Source organism: Nothobranchius furzeri, chromosome 7 (assembly GCF_043380555.1).
Source record: "Nothobranchius furzeri strain GRZ-AD chromosome 7, NfurGRZ-RIMD1, whole genome shotgun sequence".
Classification (NCBI taxonomy): Eukaryota; Metazoa; Chordata; class Actinopteri; order Cyprinodontiformes; family Nothobranchiidae; genus Nothobranchius; species Nothobranchius furzeri.
The window spans coordinates 66,648,331-66,668,330 of NC_091747.1; the positions used below are offsets into that span (position 1 = coordinate 66,648,331).

The 20,000-nt window shown below is 44.9% G+C and overlaps 1 protein-coding gene across 1 annotated transcript in view; it reads left to right on the forward strand.

The window, feature by feature from the left end:
- The window catches only part of zbtb45 (zinc finger and BTB domain containing 45), a 74,846-nt gene extending 56,852 nt beyond the window's left edge, over window positions 1-17,994 (forward strand). The window contains exons 5-7 of the mRNA XM_070553590.1: window positions 9,894-9,952; window positions 10,056-10,085; window positions 17,305-17,994. Coding sequence (XP_070409691.1) covers window positions 9,894-9,952; window positions 10,056-10,085; window positions 17,305-17,781 — 566 coding nt within the window. The 3' untranslated portion in view covers window positions 17,782-17,994. The remainder of the gene's footprint in view (window positions 1-9,893; window positions 9,953-10,055; window positions 10,086-17,304) is intronic.
- Window positions 17,995-20,000: the final 2,006 nt, after the last annotated feature.

Sequence of the window (20,000 nt, forward strand, 5' to 3'; positions counted from 1 at the left end):
TGGGGTGTGTGTGGGTGCAGTAATAGGTGTTTGTTGCTGGGGTGTGTGTGTGTGCAGTAATAGGTGTGTGTTGCTGGGGTGTGTGTGGGTGCAGTAATAGGTGTGTGTTGCTGGAGTGTGTGTGTGTGCAGTAATAGGTGTGTGTTGCTGGGGTGTGTGTGGGTGCAGTAATAGGTGTGTGTTGCTGGGGTGTGTGTGTGTGCAGTAATAGGTGTGTGTTGCTGGGGTGTGTGTGTGTGTGCAGTGATAGGTGTGTGTTGCTGGGGTGTGTGTGTGTGCAGTAATAGGTGTGTGTTGCTGGGGTGTGTGTGTGTGCAGTAATAGGTGTGTGTTGCTGGGGTGTGTGTGTGTGCAGTAATAGGTGTGTGTTGCTGGGGTGTGTGTGTGTGCAGTAATAGGTGTGTGTTGCTGGGGTGTGTGTGTGTGCAGTAATAGGTGTGTGTTGCTGGGGTGTGTGTGGGTGCAGTGATAGGTGTGTGTTGCTGGGGTGTGTGTGGGTGCAGTGATAGGTGTGTGTTGCTGGGGTGGGTGTGTGTGCAGTGATAGGTGTGTGTTGCTGGGGTGTGTGTGTGTGTGCAGTAATAGGTGTGTGTTGCTGGGGTGTGTGTGTGTGTGTGTGCAGTGATAGGTGTGTGTTGCTGGGGTGTGTGTGTGTGCAGTAATAGGTGTGTGTTGCTGGGGTGTGTGTGTGTGTGTGTGCAGTGATAGGTGTGTGTTGCTGGGGTGTGTGTGTGTGCAGTAATAGGTGTTTGTTGCTGGGGTGTGTGTGTGTGCAGTAATAGGTGTGTGTTGCTGGGGTGTGTGTGTGTGCAGTAATAGGTGTGTGTTGCTGGGGTGTGTGTGTGTGCAGTAATAGGTGTGTGTTGCTGGGGTGTGTGTGTGTGTGTGTGTGTGCAGTGATAGGTGTGTGTTGCTGGGGTGTGTGTGTGTGTGTGTGCAGTGATAGGTGTGTGTTGCTGGGGTGTGTGTGTGTGCAGTAATAGGTGTTTGTTGCTGGGGTGTGTGTGTGTGTGCAGTAATAGGTGTGTGTTGCTGGGGTGTGTGTGGGTGCAGTAATAGGTGTGTGTTGCTGGGGTGTGTGTGTGTGCAGTAATAGGTGTGTGTTGCTGGGGTGTGTGTGTGTGTGCAGTAATAGGTGTGTGTTGCTGGGGTGTGTGTGTGTGTGCAGTAATAGGTGTGTGTTGCTGGGGTGTGTGTGTGTGTGCAGTGATAGGTGTGTGTTGCTGGGGTGTGTGTGTGTGCAGTAATAGGTGTGTGTTGCTGGGGTGTGTGTGTGTGCAGTAATAGGTGTGTGTTGCTGGGGTGTGTGTGTGTGCAGTAATAGGTGTGTGTTGCTGGGGTGTGTGTGTGTGCAGTAATAGGTGTGTGTTGCTGGGGTGTGTGTGTGTGCAGTAATAGGTGTGTGTTGCTGGGGTGTGTGTGTGTGTGCAGTGATAGGTGTGTGTTGCTGGGGTGTGTGTGGGTGCAGTGATAGGTGTGTGTTGCTGGGGTGTGTGTGTGTGCAGTAATAGGTGTGTGTTGCTGGGGTGTGTGTGGGTGCAGTGATAGGTGTGTGTTGCTGGGGTGTGTGTGTGTGCAGTAATAGGTGTGTGTTGCTGGAGTGTGTGTGGGTGCAGTAATAGGTGTTTGTTGCTGGGGTGTGTGTGTGTGCAGTAATAGGTGTGTGTTGCTGGGGTGTGTGTGGGTGCAGTAATAGGTGTGTGTTGCTGGAGTGTGTGTGTGTGCAGTGATAGGTGTGTGTTGCTGGGGTGTGTGTGTGTGCAGTGATAGGTGTGTGTTGCTGGGGTGTGTGTGTGTGCAGTGATAGGTGTGTGTTGCTGGGGTGTGTGTGTGTGCAGTAATAGGTGTGTGTTGCTGGAGTGTGTGTGCAGTAATAGGTGTGTGTTGCTGGGGTGTGTGTGTGTGCAGTAATAGGTGTGTGTTGCTGGGGTGTGTGTGTGCAGTAATAGGTGTGTGTTGCTGGGGTGTGTGTGTGTGCAGTGATAGGTGTGTGTTGCTGGGGTGTGTGTGTGTGCAGTAATAGGTGTGTGTTGCTGGGGTGTGTGTGTGTGCAGTAATAGGTGTGTGTTGCTGGAGTGTGTGTGTGTGCAGTAATAGGTGTGTGTTGCTGGGGTGTGTGTGTGTGCAGTGATAGGTGTGTGTTGCTGGGGTGTGTGTGGGTGCAGTGATAGGTGTGTGTTGCTGGGGTGTGTGTGTGTGCAGTAATAGGTGTGTGTTGCTGGAGTGTGTGTGTGTGCAGTAATAGGTGTGTGTTGCTGGGGTGTGTGTGTGTGCAGTAATAGGTGTGTGTTGCTGGGGTGTGTGTGTGTGCAGTAATAGGTGTGTGTTGCTGGGGTGTGTGTGTGTGCAGTAATAGGTGTGTGTTGCTGGGGTGTGTGTGTGTGCAGTGATAGGTGTGTGTTGCTGGGGTGTGTGTGTGTGCAGTGATAGGTGTGTGTTGCTGGAGTGTGTGTGTGCAGTAATAGGTGTGTGTTGCTGGGGTGTGTGTGTGTGCAGTAATAGGTGTGTGTTGCTGGGGTGTGTGTGTGTGCAGTGATAGGTGTGTGTTGCTGGGGTGTGTGTGTGTGCAGTAATAGGTGTGTGTTGCTGGAGTGTGTGTGTGTGCAGTAATAGGTGTGTGTTGCTGGGGTGTGTGTGTGTGCAGTGATAGGTGTGTGTTGCTGGAGTGTGTGTGTGTGCAGTAATAGGTGTGTGTTGCTGGGGTGTGTGTGTGTGCAGTAATAGGTGTGTGTTGCTGGGGTGTGTGTGTGTGCAGTAATAGGTGTGTGTTGCTGGAGTGTGTGTGTGTGCAGTAATAGGTGTGTGTTGCTGGAGTGTGTGTGTGTGCAGTAATAGGTGTGTGTTGCTGGGGTGTGTGTGGGTGCAGTAATAGGTGTGTGTTGCTGGGGTGTGTGTGGGTGCAGTAATAGTTGTGTGTTGCTGGGGTGTGTGTGTGTGCAGTAATAGGTGTGTGTTGCTGGGGTGTGTGTGTGTGCAGTGATAGGTGTGTGTTGCTGGGGTGTGTGTGTGTGCAGTGATAGGTGTGTGTTGCTGGGGTGTGTGTGTGTGCAGTAATAGGTGTGTGTTGCTGGGGTGTGTGTGGGTGCGGTAATAGGTGTGTGTTGCTGGGGTGTGTGTGTGTGCAGTAATAGGTGTGTGTTGCTGGGGTGTGTGTGTGTGCAGTGCCAGCTCGTGGATCCAGCTGACGTCTCCGTCACTCAGAGGGCAGGTCTCAGCTGCTTCTGTCTGACTTCTCCTTAATCCTGTTAAATGGTGACGTCAGCTAGTTAACGACCATTTCTTGCAGTAAATTGCCTCATGCCTTTAATTTGTGCACGGCTTCAGTCTGCTCTGTTTCAGTCTGAGACAATGTGGGTAATCGTGTTCAAGAACATTAAACTAGATCTAGAACTTTAGGAAAGCAGAGAAGAACACAAAACTGCTTCTTTTTTGCAGGTAAAATATCAGGGTGGGTGTTTCAGGGAATCCTCCCAGTACTACTGTGTTTGTGGTATCATAGTAAAAGTAATATTATGGTGTCTGAAACAGAAGGTAGGAAAGTATTCAGACCCCCGTCAACTCTGTTATGTTGCAGTTGTTTGCTAAAATCCTCTGACTTCATTGTTTTCCTCATTCATGCACACGCGGCAGCCATAGCGACAGAAACACAGAGTTCTAGAAAGTTCTGCAGATTTATTAAAGACGAACTGGATCATCGTGTGGTCCTAATTGTTCAGACCCTTTGCTGTGACACTCAGGTGCTTTCCATTTCTTCTAATCATCCCTGAGATGGTCCTACATGCCAGTGTGCTGGATGTGGGAGTTTTTAAAAAATGCAACAACTTTCAAACAACTAAACAATTGTTTGTCTAATACAGCGGTTCCCAAACTTATTTAGCCGCGCACCCCCAGGGGTGCGTGCACCACACTTTGGGAATCCCTGGTCTAATATAACATTCATTGCTGTCCGCCTTCAGTCTTAGTCTAAATGACTCAGAGCATGGATAAATATCATTAATCGTGTGAGAGACACACGTATGGACGGGGTTGGGTCGTGTTAAAAATCATAAACTGTTATGAATTGTTCATTGGTTCAACGGTACCCCCACTTCTTTATGCTGTTTGTGTGTTCTGTCTATTTTTCATTTGAACTGTTAATTTGCAAGAGTAGTCATAATCACAAGATGGCATTGAACACCCCGTTGATGTGTTTGCTTTGACGGACGTTCCTTGAACGTCTCTGGAGTCGGTTTACCCGCAGCACTAGGCGAGGAGCTGCTGCATGTTTTCAGTGACCTGACGTCGAAATAAAACAGATGAATGAGAACTCAACTCCGGTAGTCATCCTTGCCTTAAAGCTGCAACGATCGTCCTGAAAGGAATTTCTGTCATTTGAAAATACATATTTTTCAGAATGAGTACCTGAGCCGTTGCTTCACAGACTTCTCAAAATTCCCACCCAGCAATGAATTGTGAGTAAAAACCATGCCTGGATTTCACATCGATGTGGACTTGGGTCACCTCCTGCACTTCTGCTCTGGATAAAAGCGTCTGCCAAATAAATAATCATAAACATAAACTTGAGAGTCAGGACACCTATGAACTTGCACCCATAGCCAGGATTGCTCAGCTAAAGGGTGGAAGTGCGGGTTTTGGGGGTGGACCTACTGTTGTCTCTCGAGTGGAAACCATAGCAGCACACTGAGATATCAATAGATGGCAGCACTGCCACACAGATGTGCTGGGGCCTCTGCTCTTCCTCCTCTATCTGCTTCCTCTTCAGCACATCCTGAGCTCCTTCAAAGGAATCTCCTACCATCTTTATGCAGATGACATCCAACTGTACATCTCCTTTAAGCCCCATGAGATGTCTAAGCTGCAGCTGTTACACACCTGCTTAGACTCTATCAGAACCTGGATGGTGGGAGCTTTCTTCAGCTGAATGAAGGTAAGACTGAGATCCTCATCTGTGCCCTGTCCTCCAAACACACCCACATCACCCCGCTTCTCCTCCAGCTTCACTGGCTGCCAGTCAACTTCAGGGTTCATTTCTAGATCCTGGTTCTGGTCTATAGGGCCTTACATGGACAAGCACCATCTTACATTGGTGATCTTCTTAGTGCCTACACCCCCAGCAGGTCCCTGAGGTCCAGTGATCAAAGCCTACTGGTTGTGCAGCACCAGGCTAAAGGTCAAAGGTGACAGATCATCTGCTGCTGTGGCCCCCAGACTCTGGACCTCTCTCCCCCTGAGCCTGAGATCAGTGGACTCAGTGGTCTCCTTTAAACTCACCTGTTCAGGTTTGGTGGGACCTTCATCATCTCCCTCTCCTTGTTCTGCTCTGCCTTTCCCAGGATTCACTGATGTCTCTCTTTGTTTACATTTTTAATCACAGTTTTTGTTGTTGTTGTCATTTTAAACATATTTTTAATCATGTAAAACGTTTTTAATATTATAAACATTTTGTTTAAAATATAAAATATTTTATATATTTAATAATTTAAAAATACTTGATTTTTTTTGGCGTTTTCATCTCGAGAGGCGCTACACAACAGATAGTTTTCTTTCTTTGTGCTAAAATCATTGCAGGAAAGCACCAGTCTCTCTTACAGGCACTGCACCACCATGTTGGATTTGAGAAGCCAGAATCTGAGCTCAGTTTTAGAGGCTGGATGATCTACCTGTGCTCACCTGGGGCCTCTTTAATCAAACATTCCTAGAAATATTCCTGAAGTCATTCCTATGAAAGTGATTTAGAATGTTCATTCAAACGGACAAAATCCTGATTTAAGAAACTTGCGGTGGCCTCTCGTTCATATGTTGCTCTGGACTCGTCTGATGGTAAACCCCAGCAGTGCGTGCCCAGGTGCTCGTGTCCGTTCTCAGTCATTTACATTCAGAAACGCCCTCAATTAACCAAACTTTGGTCACGCCACGTCCTCAACTCATGAGGGATTCCCTCTTTTGGTTCGTATCTCTCTGATATCCCAAGTGAAATATCTAGTGTTGCTAGTTTTATTCTAGTGTCTCAGGTGTCCCTCATGTAGCGTAGGTTCTTATCTTCTCCCCAGCCCTGTTGTGTCTCTAGGTTCATCAGCTCACCAACCCTGAAGTCTTCTGTGTTTATATTTTAGTTAATCTCCTTCTCCTGCTTTCTGCTACTTCCCCACTCAGGTAAATGACCACACCTTCTCCCTGTGTCCTTGATCACCCACCCGCTGTGTGTAGAACCCTGTCTCATCTCTTAGTGCTTGTGGGTTCGTTGTGAGTGAATTTCTCCTGTCTGTTGTTTGTGTCGCCTCGTGCTCCAGTTAAAACTTCCTGTGCATTCTTGTGGTAGCTGCACTTTGGGTTTGAGCCTTTTGGACTTGCTTATCTGTTGCTGAATAAAGGATTTTTATGTTTTGGCAACTTCTCACTGTCTATGTCGTTCTGGGTATCTGCATTTGGGGTTTACTCCAGAGGGCATGCTCTGACGCATCCTTAATAATAATAATAATAATAATAATAATAATAATAATAATAATAGTAATAATTATAATAGTAATAATAATAATAATAATAATAATAATAATAGTAATAATAATAATAATAATAGTAATAATAATAATAATAATAATAGTAATAATTATAATAGTAATAATAATAATAATAATAATAATAGTAATAATAATAATAATAATAGTAATAATTATAATAGTAATAATAGTAATAATAATAATAATAATAATAATAATAATAATAATAGTAATAATAATAATAATAATAGTAATAATAATAATAATAATAATAATAGTAATAATAATAATAATAATAGTAATAATAATAATAGTAATAATAATAATAATAATAATAATAATAATAGTAATAATAATAATAATAATAATAATAATAATATTAATAATAATAATAATAATAATGACAATGATGATGATGATGACTGTGATGGTCATGATGCTTATGATGATAATTTTGATTAAGGTTCTGATGATGAATGATGAATGACCCGCAACTGTATAGCGCCTCTCAGAGTAAGGACTCCAAAGCACTTTACACTACTGTGGATCATTCATCCATTCACACACACATTCATACACGGATGGTGATGAGCTACAATTTAGCCACAGCTGCCCTGGGGCGACATGACGGACGCGAGATGATGATTGTGTGTTGTCCCATCGGACACCAATACTAAGCGTTGCCAACCAGATGGACCCATGGCCCATTAAGGTTTATCTCAACAGGTCGGCCATCTACCAGACCAAAGAGAAACCCGTTTAGTCGGCACCACGTCTAGACGGTCCCATCTCCTCACCCTTGGTCTCCGTTCTCTTAGCGGAGGGGCTTCCACCTCCTGAGAGTTTGAGTCGTCCAGCATATCCTCTGTCTCGCTGACCTGTAAGAGGGGTAGGCACAGCTCTAAGCCTCCATTCATGCAGGACCATCACGCATCCCCTAAGGGTCAGCAGCACTTCTCTGCCCCCAGTGCACACCGCAGACATGATGGATAGACCATCTCTACACTGTCCAGCTAACTTAGAGACCGTAGCATGATTATAGTAATGAGTAAGGCCTCACACTTCTAAGTGTTGATCCTAGAACACAAAATATACATATACTGTTATAAATCGTGCCACAGACGCTTCCAGACACGTAGTAACCCGTGAGCCTGGAATCACATGATGCTGACCACGGTAATTACCGCCTCCCATCGTGAATATTGCAGCATATTAATCATTAACCACATATGTAGCAGTGGGCCTTTTTTCCTTGATTAGGAAAAGGATTGATCGGCATTCTTTCAGCATGCATTACTCTGAAATAAAAGCTGAACAAGAGCTTTTAAGGTCCCCTTTCTAGGGTCGTATGTCCATCTGATATTTGCATATCCAGCTGCTAAAAATTGCCATTAAATATATTCTCACCATGGTGACCAAGACATCGTCCTCCACCCCAGCCAGTCCACAGGGAGTCCCCGAATGTCCATTCTATCTTGAGTGACCTCAAGTAAGGTGGTACCTCCGAGCAGTTCTCAGTCTGAGTGTCCTTCTTCCCATCCCTACAGCCCATCAGTAAAGTTATGGCCGTCGGTGACTCTTTTGAGCTGTTCTAGCCACATCAGCCAGCCAGTAGATGTGGGGGTACAGTCTTCACCTGGATTTGGGATGGGACAGCCCTGTGTCATCCTCCTACAATATTCCACCCACTGGGTGGCATTAAAGGTCTCCTCTCGAGGAGACATGCACGAGACTCTAGGCAACTCCAGGTTTCCTGGTCGTTTCTGAACCCACCCTTTAACCACAGCTGTGGTTTAAGTGTTACAACTGGTGAAACAGGCAGTGAAACAAAAGACATCGCTACAAAACAGATTATTAAGCTAATACAACATGTGATACTTTCTCTCCTACTTTCCCAGCGCTCCTCCTGTGCTTCAAATGGAGCCGATTGAGCTGCAGTGCAACTCTGAACTCAAAGCGAAGTTCAGGGAGGTGAATGGAAAAGCAGACAAGCTTGGACCGTTTCTCAGAGAGCTGGCCCCTAGCTTCCCTGAACGTTCCCGAATGTTCAAGCGGATGATGAGCCTTTTGCGAGCACATACTTGTGCGAAAAGCTCTTCTCCACCTTGAACTTCAACAAGTCCAACTACAGGTCCAGACTTACAGATGATCACCTTCAAGCCATACTGAGGGTCTCAACTGCTTCCTCCCTTAGGCCAGATGTCGCTCAGCTGTGTGAGAGGAGGCGCTGCCAGGTCTCTAGAAGCAAGGATTAGGCAAGAGAAACTGTTCAGAACAGTTCATGTTCCACTAATGTTCAGAAGGAGATTAAAGAACTGTTAATCATTTAAATCTGAATACAGCCAATAAAGGTTTCTAAAGAAGCCAAATAGTCGCTGAGAAATCAAATTATTTTATTCATTCATTACTGATTACTTTTCTTATTCATTACTCATTTGTTGTATATTTTTCCATCTTACTTAGTGTTAAATGTAAATAAAGAGATGTGAGAAAATGGTTTTTTGGACATTGCTTTTCTTGTTGAAAACCTAGAGTGGCCCAGCCTCACCCAGAATCTGCCTTCAGCGGCCCTCAGCTGAACTGAGTTTGAGATCCCGGATCCACACCAACACCACCCTGAAGCAGCTAAGCTCAGCCACACTGAGATATCATTATTGTTGTTGTTCAAATATTAAAATTGAACTGTTGAGATCAATCAGATGCTGCTGTTTGTGTGTGTGTGTGTGTGTGTGTGGGGGGGGGGGGGCGCCAAGGAGCAATCTCGCCTGGGGCACCACACTGTGTAGAGCCGGCCCTGGGTTTATGTGAAGCTGGAGCTTCGTGGGGCTGCTAAGCCTCTTAGACTGCGACAGATGCAGGGAGAAGGCTAATGAGGAGTCCCGCCTCCACCCTGCTCGGTTTACCGGTAACCCAAACACCGCCAGAGCGCTGTAGGATGATGGAGCACGCAGTGACTTCACAGCCAGTCTGAAGACCCGTAAGTCCGGTTCTGTCTTCAGAGCGGTGCCATGCTGCCCCAGGACGTTGGCAAGCAGAAGCCCTCCCGTGTGTCCGACCCATTCGGTGGAGGAGACATTCCCCAGATCCCGCCGCGGCGCTTCAAGAACCGGAACTTTCCTCAGAGCGTGAGGCGCCGACGGTCCAGATCCGCGCCGGAGCGCAGGGTGAACTGCGTCCTGGTCGGTGACGGTGCGGTGGGTAAGAGCAGCCTCATCGTGAGCTACACCACCAACGGGTACCCCTCCGAATATGTGCCTACCGCCTTCGACAACTTCACCGGTAACCAGCTGGTAGAAGGCGTGTTACGCGCGGTTTACGCATGAGCCAAACCAGTTACTGTACTGGGAGAGGACAGCCTTCCGCTCACTGGTGCTTGTCTTGTTCTTGCTCTTCTAGTGATGGTGGTGGTGGATGGGAAACCAGTCCGACTGCAGCTGTGTGACACAGCTGGACAGGTAAGCCCCCCTAACACACACACACACACACACACACACACACACACACACACACTGCGTTTAACGGCTGCAGACTTTAACGGAGTCTTTGTGTTTGTGACAGAAATGGGGCCTGATGGATGGATCTGTTAACGTAAGTCATCATCTCCAAATCACTTCTCTCTTTTCATGGAGACATGTCCCCACCTATGGAGAAATGTCCCCACCTATGGGGACATGTCCCCACCTATGGAGACATGTCCCCACCAACGTTTACAGCTCAGAATGTTGTCCTATAATTCATCCCAGCACAGATATCTGCTTCTAAATGGGATTTGAGCCCCTCGGTAACGTTTTTAGCCCCGTTGACTCGCATTCATGGTGCAGAACTAGATGCGCTTGACTCCCTATAATATTTATTAAACTGCTGTTGTATAGTTCCCTCTTTCCCATCTGATATTCATAGTTAGATATTCTATGAACAAAAAGGTATCTACATTTCAGTAACATTTTAGGTTTGTTTAATATCACTCATCTTAATCTAAATAGCATATATAAATATATCCACAGTTACACTACGATCAGTAGAATTTAATTTATTTCATTAACATGTTCAGTGGAACTGAAAATGCTAACAACATTTGATTTCTACTACTGAAAATGTAACGGTGAAACATCTATTATATACAGATTTTCAATAATCAGTTTTAAATTGCGTTTGAAAATAGACACGTTTGTGATTTAAATGCTACAGTGGCTTGCCGTATACCTGCTGTGGTGTATGGAGCAGACTTGAATCAGCAACCTGATGTCTGCGGTTCTGCTGCATTGACAGCTAATAATGAACAGGATGATGGTGTCATGTTCTGGTTTAAACGGCTAACCCAAAACGTGCAGAATCAAAGGCAGGACAAGAAAATTAAAGTCTTTATTGATCGGTCCTTGCCAATGCGCGAAATCCATAAGGGGCTCGACGGGACAGGAGTCTGGGTCTGAGAGGAAACAAAACACAAGTGAGTGCGAGGTGGTTGTGGAGAGGAACGGTGGGTCTTTATGGGGAACAGTCTTACTTGGAGAAGGAATGGCTACTGATCCTGAAGAGGGGTGAGAGTCAGGTCCAGGCAATATTGAGGAGATGAAGCACAGACGGCTGGGTTCGTTCCGGTGTTCTGAGAAAATGTCCTACCCGTAGGATAATTTTACGGTGTTTTACATGACACAAACCTTAACCCTAACCCTAACCCAAAAAATCAAGTATCACCATCAATAAAAAGTACTAATAGTTACTACTTACCTATTTTCCTGCAAATATGACAACGCAGTGGCATTCCCTTTTTGTGTTGAGCGAATAACTCTCACAAAACTGTCTGCTTGACCCTTACCAATCTGGGTTCAAACAGGGCCACTCCACTGACACTGCTCTGTTAGCAGTGACGGAATCCTTAAAAGAAGCTAGAGCGACCGCCAAATCCTCAGTGCTTATCCTCCTCGACTTATCGGCTGCATTTGACACTGTCAACCATGGCTTCCTTTTGTCCACACTCTCTAGCATGGGCATCATAGAGAAAGCACATGCCTGGTTTGAATCGTACCTCACAGGACGATCATTCAGTGTATCTTGGCTTGGACAATCTTCTACCGTGCACCATCTTGCCACGGGAGTCCCCCAGGGCTCTGTACTAGGACCTTTTCTCTTTGCCATATGCACCACTTCACTGGGTGAGATCATGCGATCCTACCACTGCTATGCAGACGACACCCAGCTCTATCTGTCATTTCCACTGGACGACCACACTGTTTCTGCACGAATATCAAACTGTCTCTCTGACATATCAAAATGGATGAAATTCCACCATCTCCAACTCAACCTCTCTAAAACTGAACTACTTGTCATCCCAGCAAAACCATCCATACAAGCAAAAAAGTTTAGAGTCATCCAATGTTTTATGTCCTCAAGACAAGCCTGTAATCTACCCAACCGATTAGGTTCATCAGGGTTAATGGATAAATATAATTGAGTATCGTCAGCATAACAGTGGAAGTTTATCCCATGCTGTCTAATGATTTTACCAATTGGGAGCATATATATAGTAAAAAGAATTGGTCCAAGCACTGAACCCTGTGGTACTCCACAAGTAACCCTGGAGTATGAAGACGATTTGTCATGTACATTTACAAAATGAAATCTGTCAGACAGGTAGGATTTAAACCAGCCTAACGCTGTTCCTTTGATCCCTACAACATGTTCAAGTCTTTCTAAAAGAACATGGTGATCAACTGTGTCAAAGGCAGCACTGAGATCTAACAAGACTAGAACAGACACAAGATTCTTATCTGAGGCCATGAGAATATCATTTGTAACTCTCACTAATGCAGTTTCAGTGCTGTGATACTCTCTAAAACCAGACTGAAATTCCTCAAACAGAGCATTAGTGTTTAAATCCTCACATACTTGGATGGCCACTACTTTCTCCAGGACTTTGGATAAAAATGGAAGGTTAGATATTGGTCTATAATTCATTGGGTCATCTGGATCCAGAGAAGGCTTCTTAAGTGAAGGTTTGATTACAGCAACCTTAGAAACCTGTGGTACATACCCATTTACTAAAGATAGATTGATTATATCTAGAATGGGGGCAGTAACCAAAGGAAATGCATCTTTAAATAATTTGGTTGGGATTGGATCCAAAATGCAAGTTGAAGGTTTAGATGAAGCTAATATTTTTGACAACTCTGAAAGCTCAACTGGATCAAAACGGATCAAGCACAGATGAGGTTCTACAGTCACCTCTGAAGCTGCCTCACTGAGGAAGAAGAAATCACATTAGGGAGGATGCTAAAGATTTTGTTTCTAATAGAATTAATTTTACTTGTAAAAAATCCCATGAAGTCATTGCTGCTGAGGGCTAAGGGAATAGATGGCTCAGAGCTATGATTCTGTGTAAGTTTGGCAACTGTACTGAAAAGAAATTTAGGATTATGCTTATTCTCCTCAATTAGTGCTCAGAAATAAGCAGTTCTAGTTTGTCGAAGCTTATTTTTATAAAGCACAAGACTATTTTTCCAGGATAGGTAGGCCTCCTCATGGTGCGTAGAGCGCCATGCTCTCTCCAATTTCCTAGAGTTTTGTTTTAAGGCTCGTAAATGAGAGTTAAACCAGGGAACCAACTTCCTGTCCCTAATTACCTTCTTTTTTAAAGGGGCAACATCATCTAATGCCACACGTGAAGAGGAATTAACATGATGAACTAAGGCATCAATTTGTGAGGGGCTAGAACTGAGAATATTGCCCTCTGCTACATGCCTCTGAGATGCTGAGGACAGTAAAGATGGAACAGTTGATTTAAAAGATGCAACTGCGTTGTCAGATAGAGACCGACTATAGTGAAATTTACTTTCATGTCTCGAGAACTCAGTTATAAAAAACTCAAAGGTTATCAGAAAGTGGTCCGAGAGGACTGGATTATGTGGAAAGATCATTATTTCCTCACACTCTATGCCACATTTGTCAGAGTTGCGGCCCGCGGAGCATTTTTATGTGGCCCGCAAGATAAATATCAAAAATATATTAAAACTGGCCCGCTGGCCGATTTTACCACAAAGACTTCAACTCCCATGATGCTTTGCGGCATTAGCGCGGAGCCAAAGCACCCCCTCCTTTGTGTTTTTTTCCAGCGCCTGCTGCCGGTGTCTGCAGCTCCGCTGTCTCGGACAAACTACACTCCTCTCACTCAGCGCCGAGTTCACTCAGCTGTTTTCTGACGTTGAAGCCCAGAAACGGAGATTCTAGCCGCTCAGTAATGTGTTCACGACTGAAAGAGAAAGTTTTCCAACTAACGTCCAGACAGAGCTGATATAACTCCAGCGAGCAGCGACACGCTCAAACCAGCACGGCTCTGTGGTTGTGTTTCCTCCCCGACACACAACAACGTGGTCAAGCTGCTCAGACATGTTCATCAGCACAAACCTATGTGAGCACCTGTTGTCATCTAATGTTGTCATTATTATGATGAAGATGAACAAAACAACAGGAGTCTCCTCCTCAGCTCAGATCAACCCCATGATGCAGGTATCTGGCTGGAACAGGTGAGCATCACAGTAAACCAGTGGAGCAAACTGAGCTTTAAATATTTAGGTTTTATGCTCTTTTTCTGCTCCAAAACATGAAAGTTAACAGGTGAGATGTTGCATTTTCATTTAAGATAAAATGATATTTTTATTTTGTTGTTGGCCCATGAGAAAAGATTTAACCTGCAGTAAACAGGAAGTGGAAAGGCTGCAGATAGATGAATAGAATAGAAAATCCCTTTATTGTTCCTCAGTGGGGAAAGCTAGACGTCACAGCAGCGATGACACGTATTACAGGAGAAATAAAGGAGAATAAAAAATAAGAAAAATGAATAAACAAGAAAACATAAATCCTGAATAGATTTTTAAAATGCTGATTATACCACAAGTAATAAATACCACTGATGCCTTTTATTTAAAACTGACTTGTTCGTGTGTAATTTGGTTATTCCACATTCAGTGTTAATGCAGAAATAAGTTTGTTTCCAAATTTAAAGGTTCTAAATTGCATATATGTTGATAAAGAAAATGTGCAAATTTGCCGTCATTTTTTCAAAAAATATTAAGTTTGGCCCTCGACTCCGTCCCAGAGTTTCATTTCGGCCCCTTGTGAGTTTGAGTTTGACACCCCTGCTCAATGCCATAAGTCAGAACAAGGTCCAATGTATGATGGCAGGAGTGGGTGGAGCTATGTATTCTTTGAGTGAAACCAATTGAGTCTAAGATATTACTAAAGGCTACATTGAGGCTATCATTTTCAATGTCCACATGAATGTTGAAATCCCCCACTACAATGACCTTATCAGTATTTAGCACCAAATCAGATAAAAAATCAGAGATCTGATCCAAAAACTCAGAGTAAGGGCCTGGTGGACGATATAAAACTACAAACAAGAGTGGTTTTACAGTTTTGCTATCTGGATTAGGAAAACTAAGAATGAGATGTTCAAACGAACTGTAGCTATTAATTGGTAAGGGACTGATTAATAAGTCCGAATGAAAAATGGTTGCTACCCCTCCTCCTCGCCCTGTACTTCGAGCAATATGATGATTTAAATAATTTGAAGGAGTCGACTCGTTTAAGCTAACATAGTCCTCTTGCTGCAGCCAGGATTCTGTGAGAGAGAGCAAAGAGATCTGATTATCACAAATCAACTCATTAACTAACAAAGTCTTAGAAAAAATGGATCTAATGTTCAACAACCCACATTTAATTTTTCTAGTTTTCTGCTCAGTTGAATTTGTTCTAATATTTATGAGATTTCCATGATTTGCTTTATTAAGCCTGATATTTAATCTGTGTGGTTTTGGCCGTGGGCAGGACACTGTCTCTATGGGGTAGTGGGTGGGTAACAGTACAGAAGCTGCAGAGGGGTGGGTTAAACTACGACTCTGCTTCCTGGTCTGGATCCTGGGTTGTCATGGAGGACTAATAAAACTGGCCATGTTCCTAGAAAGAAGAGCTGCTCCATCCAAAGAGGGATGGATGCCGTCTCTCCGCATCAGACCAGGTTTTCCCCAAAAAGTTTTCCAATTATCAATGTAGCCCACGTTGTTTTCAGGACACCACCTAGACAGCCAGCGGTTGAAGGACAGCATGCGGCTAAACATGTCGTCACTGGTCCGATCAGGCAGGGGGCCAGAGAAAATTGCGGAGTCCGACATTGTTTTGGCAAACTTACACACCGAAGCAACATTAATTTTAGTGACCTCCGATTGGCGTAACCGGGTGTCGTTACCGCCAGCGTGAATAACAATCTTACTGTATTTACACTTATCCTTAGCCAGCAGTTTCAGATAAGATTTAATGTCGCCCACTCTGGCCCCAGGTAAACATTTAACTATGGTTACTGGAGCCTCTAATGCCACGTTTCTGACTATGGAGCTGCCAATGATCAGAGTCGGCTTGTCAGTGGGTGCGTCACTGAGCATGGTCAGAGATCAGCGGGACATTAGCTACAAGCTAACCCAAAGCTAACAGAGTTTTTCCGGGCATTTTTAGCAAGAAAAACATGGTAGAACGACTCCAAAGTGAAGGCGTCTCCGGCCTGCTTAGTAACAAAATCATAGCTAGGTAAGGTAGTCCACCGCAGTCAAAAATCCGCGAGTCCGCCGTTGTCAACCCTTGCGGCTCTGGAACTCGGCTCACAGTTTCACGTCGCGCTTCCGAACGGAGACAACAATAGCGGACTTGTGGATCTTTCACCACGGTGGACCAGCAAAGCCCGATCCTCAGTCAGATGCCCAGCAGCATCACCAACACGTTATATTTCAACTGATTTCAACCCATCCTAGACCAAGCAGCGTTACGGTAAACGCATAGAATTTCCCCATTCTAACAGGAAACATTTAGCAAGAAAAAATGCGGCTCAAAAGTGAAGCAGCATCAATTAAAAAAGCTTCAATGTTTCTGTGGTCTCCCTCTGAAATCCACCAGCGACCAGCATGACTACAGTCTGGCCTCGAAGCAGGTCGGTGCGTTGGTTGCCCCGGGAAACGAGAACAGCCAGCCCCCTGCTCTAGCAGCTCGTCTCAAGCTGGAGACAGAAGACGGGCGTCCGCTCAAGTTTCTTATCCCTCAGCAGCCCCACTAACATGTTTGACCAAGCAGTTAATGACACAGCATTTCCCCATTCAACCAGCTGAATAAAGTACAGAAATATACTTTTACTTACTGATAAAAAGAAGCAGAAAATGCTTGGGTGGTCTGTTAGTGTGGTCAGTAACCACAGCTTGGCCTCTTGTCCAAATATTTCCAAGATTAACATCCAAACACCGCAATTTCAGATTTATGTCTTTTTATTGGAGGCATTGGTTTTGATCTTAGTTTGTTTTTGAATATTTTTTAATATATTTTATTTATTTTTTTAGATGCGTTGATGGAGATTTTTTCTTCGTTATGTGCTTAATGTGTAAAACATCAGTCAAGTCTTATTAAATTCACCTGAGATAAAGCACTCATTGCTCTGTCATGAATCTGTTAAATAAGAATATAATTGTGTAGAACGCGTGTGGTTCCTTTATTACGGTTACGAGTCCTGTCTTCTCCCGGAGACATCTTGTGGCATGCAGCAGAGATGAGGAAGCAGGAGAGGAACTTTGTTATGGCGGTTCCCCAGGCCCAAGCTGGCTTCTGGAGAGTTAACAGCATTTGTTTTGGTTTCAGAAGCATCTTCAGGCAAGTGCAGATGGCTAGACGGTGTAATGCCATGACTTTCTAAACGCTACAAAACCCCTGCAGCTCTCACAGAACCATAAGGTTACACTTGAACACGTTGTTTCTGTTCCTCTGGTTCTCCTGGCAGGATGAGTTGGAGCGCCTCCGGCCGCTCTGCTACAGGAACGCGGACGTCTTCCTCCTCTGCTACAGCGTGGTCCAGCCCTGCTCTTTCCACAACCTTGCTGGCAAATGGGTGCCGGAGGTCCGTGAGCTCTGTGCTGGAGCTCCACTGGTTCTGGTGGGCACCCAGATGGACCTGAGAGAGGACGTGCAGGTGCTGATCCACCTGGCTCAGAACCATCAGCAGCCGGTGAGCACAGAGGAGGGTCAGCGGCTGGCCCTGGAGCTCGGGGCCGTGGCTTTCGCTGAGTGCTCGGCTCTGACTCAGAAGAACCTGAAGGATACGTTTGATTTGGCCATCTTGGCCAGCTTACAGCAGGCAGACAGTACGGGCCCCCAGCAGCTGAGGCAGACTCTGACCAGGAAGACCCCTGAAAAGATCAGGAGCCTCTCTGATGCCTGGTGGAAGAAGCTCACCTGTCTGGTGGCAGAAGACAGCTGATTTCAGATGAAAGCCTTCAGTTTTGGTGTGACTGGTTGGGTCCACCTTTCACACCTTACAGCTAAACGACTCTGATACACAGAATATTTATGTGTAATCTTATTTATTTATTTTTACTTTTAGTTTCCCCTAATTACTCTAAATTCCATGATTAGACAGCGTAAATGTCCCCGAATCATTTTCACCTATAACTTCAGGAACCGCTTTACCCTAACCAGCAGTTATTAGTACTTTATATATAGATTAATAACCAGGTTACAAACACTGAAGCTGGATTTCTACTGGATAGGAATCAAGCTAATCTAATGCATTATAACAACTTTATAAAGGTTTATAATGTGTGCATTTTTAATCCATGAATTAGTAATGACTCATTTCTAAAGTTTAAAATGGTTCAATAATGTGAATTTCTAGCAGTCTTTTCCCACTTCTGTCATTTAGTTGTCCTCCTAACCTGCTGAAAACTTGCACCAGGTGCTGCCAGAAGTCACGCCGCCTCCTCCTGTCCACCTGGATCTGGTCAGACCACCGTAAGTGTCTGTGTCAGAAATCAGACAGAGGAGAACACCTCCTGGGTGAGTTAGCTGAAGATCCCAGCCGGCATGTGGAAGCCTCCTCTAATAGGAGCAGACAGGACCACCTGGTCTGGATTAGACCAGCATATGGAGGCTGATTTCCTCGCCGCTGAGGTGTCACGTCTCCAACAACACAAGCTGATTGCTCCAGTTTGGAGGGTTGGTCTCATTCTGAGCAGCTGGTGGATAGAACATTCCCAGTATGGGCTCAGGTCTGAACCACTTCATAATAATTATGTTTATCCATGTGAGCAACAGGACTACACCAAGAACTCTGCAACAGCTTAAATTGGACCTTAAGTTAACATCAGATGTATTGTAAAGTCTGGTTAATATATAAAAGTGAAAGAGAGATCTTTTTAACTAACCTTTTACAGAATTAACATTTCTCCATGTTGGGCTTTTTCAGGGAATAAAAGCAAACAGGAAAAAATAGTTACTGCAAATAATTGGTTTGAATCTGGACCTGATCGAAACTGGATCAACAGATTTGAAGAAGTCATTAGATGTAACTTTGCCCCACAGATTAACCCGCCAGGAGCCGTGATGTCTGCTGAAGCAACATCTTATCTGCTGCTGTTCCGTCCCAAGATGAAGGACACCTCAAGTTTCACAATAATAATTTTAAATAATAATTTTAATAAACTCTTGACTTTATTGCTGTTATTACAACCATCATAAATAATCTCTTGGTTCAGTATAAATGTATTTTAATTACTGAAATGACTTATTATGCTTTGGGTTTAATAATAATTATTGTTGATAATCCTAATGTGTGTTCAGCAAACCAGAAGGTCATCTTGCACGTTAACCACCTCATCCAGAAGAAGGGATCCAGGGTAAAGGGTAAACCATCACATGTCTTTACTTCATGACCAAGCTTTCTGACGCTGAGAGGGCGTGTTCTGAGGGTTTTGTTAAAACCAAATCCCACAGCAAAAAGTCCAGTTCTTGAACCCAACACGAGACGAGGGACGGCCGCCCGAATCTCTACTAAGCATTCTGTCACGCCGATAGACTTGCTTCGAATAAACGCAACTGTAACCAGCTGATGCAAAACTCCTTCAGAGTTATTGATTTTGAGATGCAAATAGTTTCACCAGTCGAGTGACCCACGGAGACATATCAGGACTGATTTGGTCGCACTAAGGTCCTTCTACCAACCTCGTGCCCGGAGGACATCATCTCCACCTGACATCTCAGATCCAGAAGAGGGTCTCCTGATCTGGGTGAGGTAGACACTTTTGACAGATTGCGTCTGTATGCTGTTATCTCTAAGAACAACTCAGTTAGCTGCAAAACAACTTTCCACCCAAAACACGCTTCTCTCTCGGAAAGAAACCTTCTGAGATTCATTCACGCATCTAAAACTCGTCGTCATCTTCCTCCACTTATCCGGGTCCAGGTCGCGGGGGCAGCATCCCAACTAGGGAGCTCCAGACCGTCCTCTCCCCGGCCACCTCTACCAGCTCCTCCGGCAGGACCCCAAGGCGTTTCCCGGACCAGATTGGAGATGTAACCTCTCCAACGTGTCCTGGGTCGACCCGGGGGCCTCCTGCCGGCAGGACATTCCTGAAACACCTCCCCAGGGAGACGTCCAGGAGGCATCCTGACCAGATGCCCAAACCACCTCAACTGGCTCAT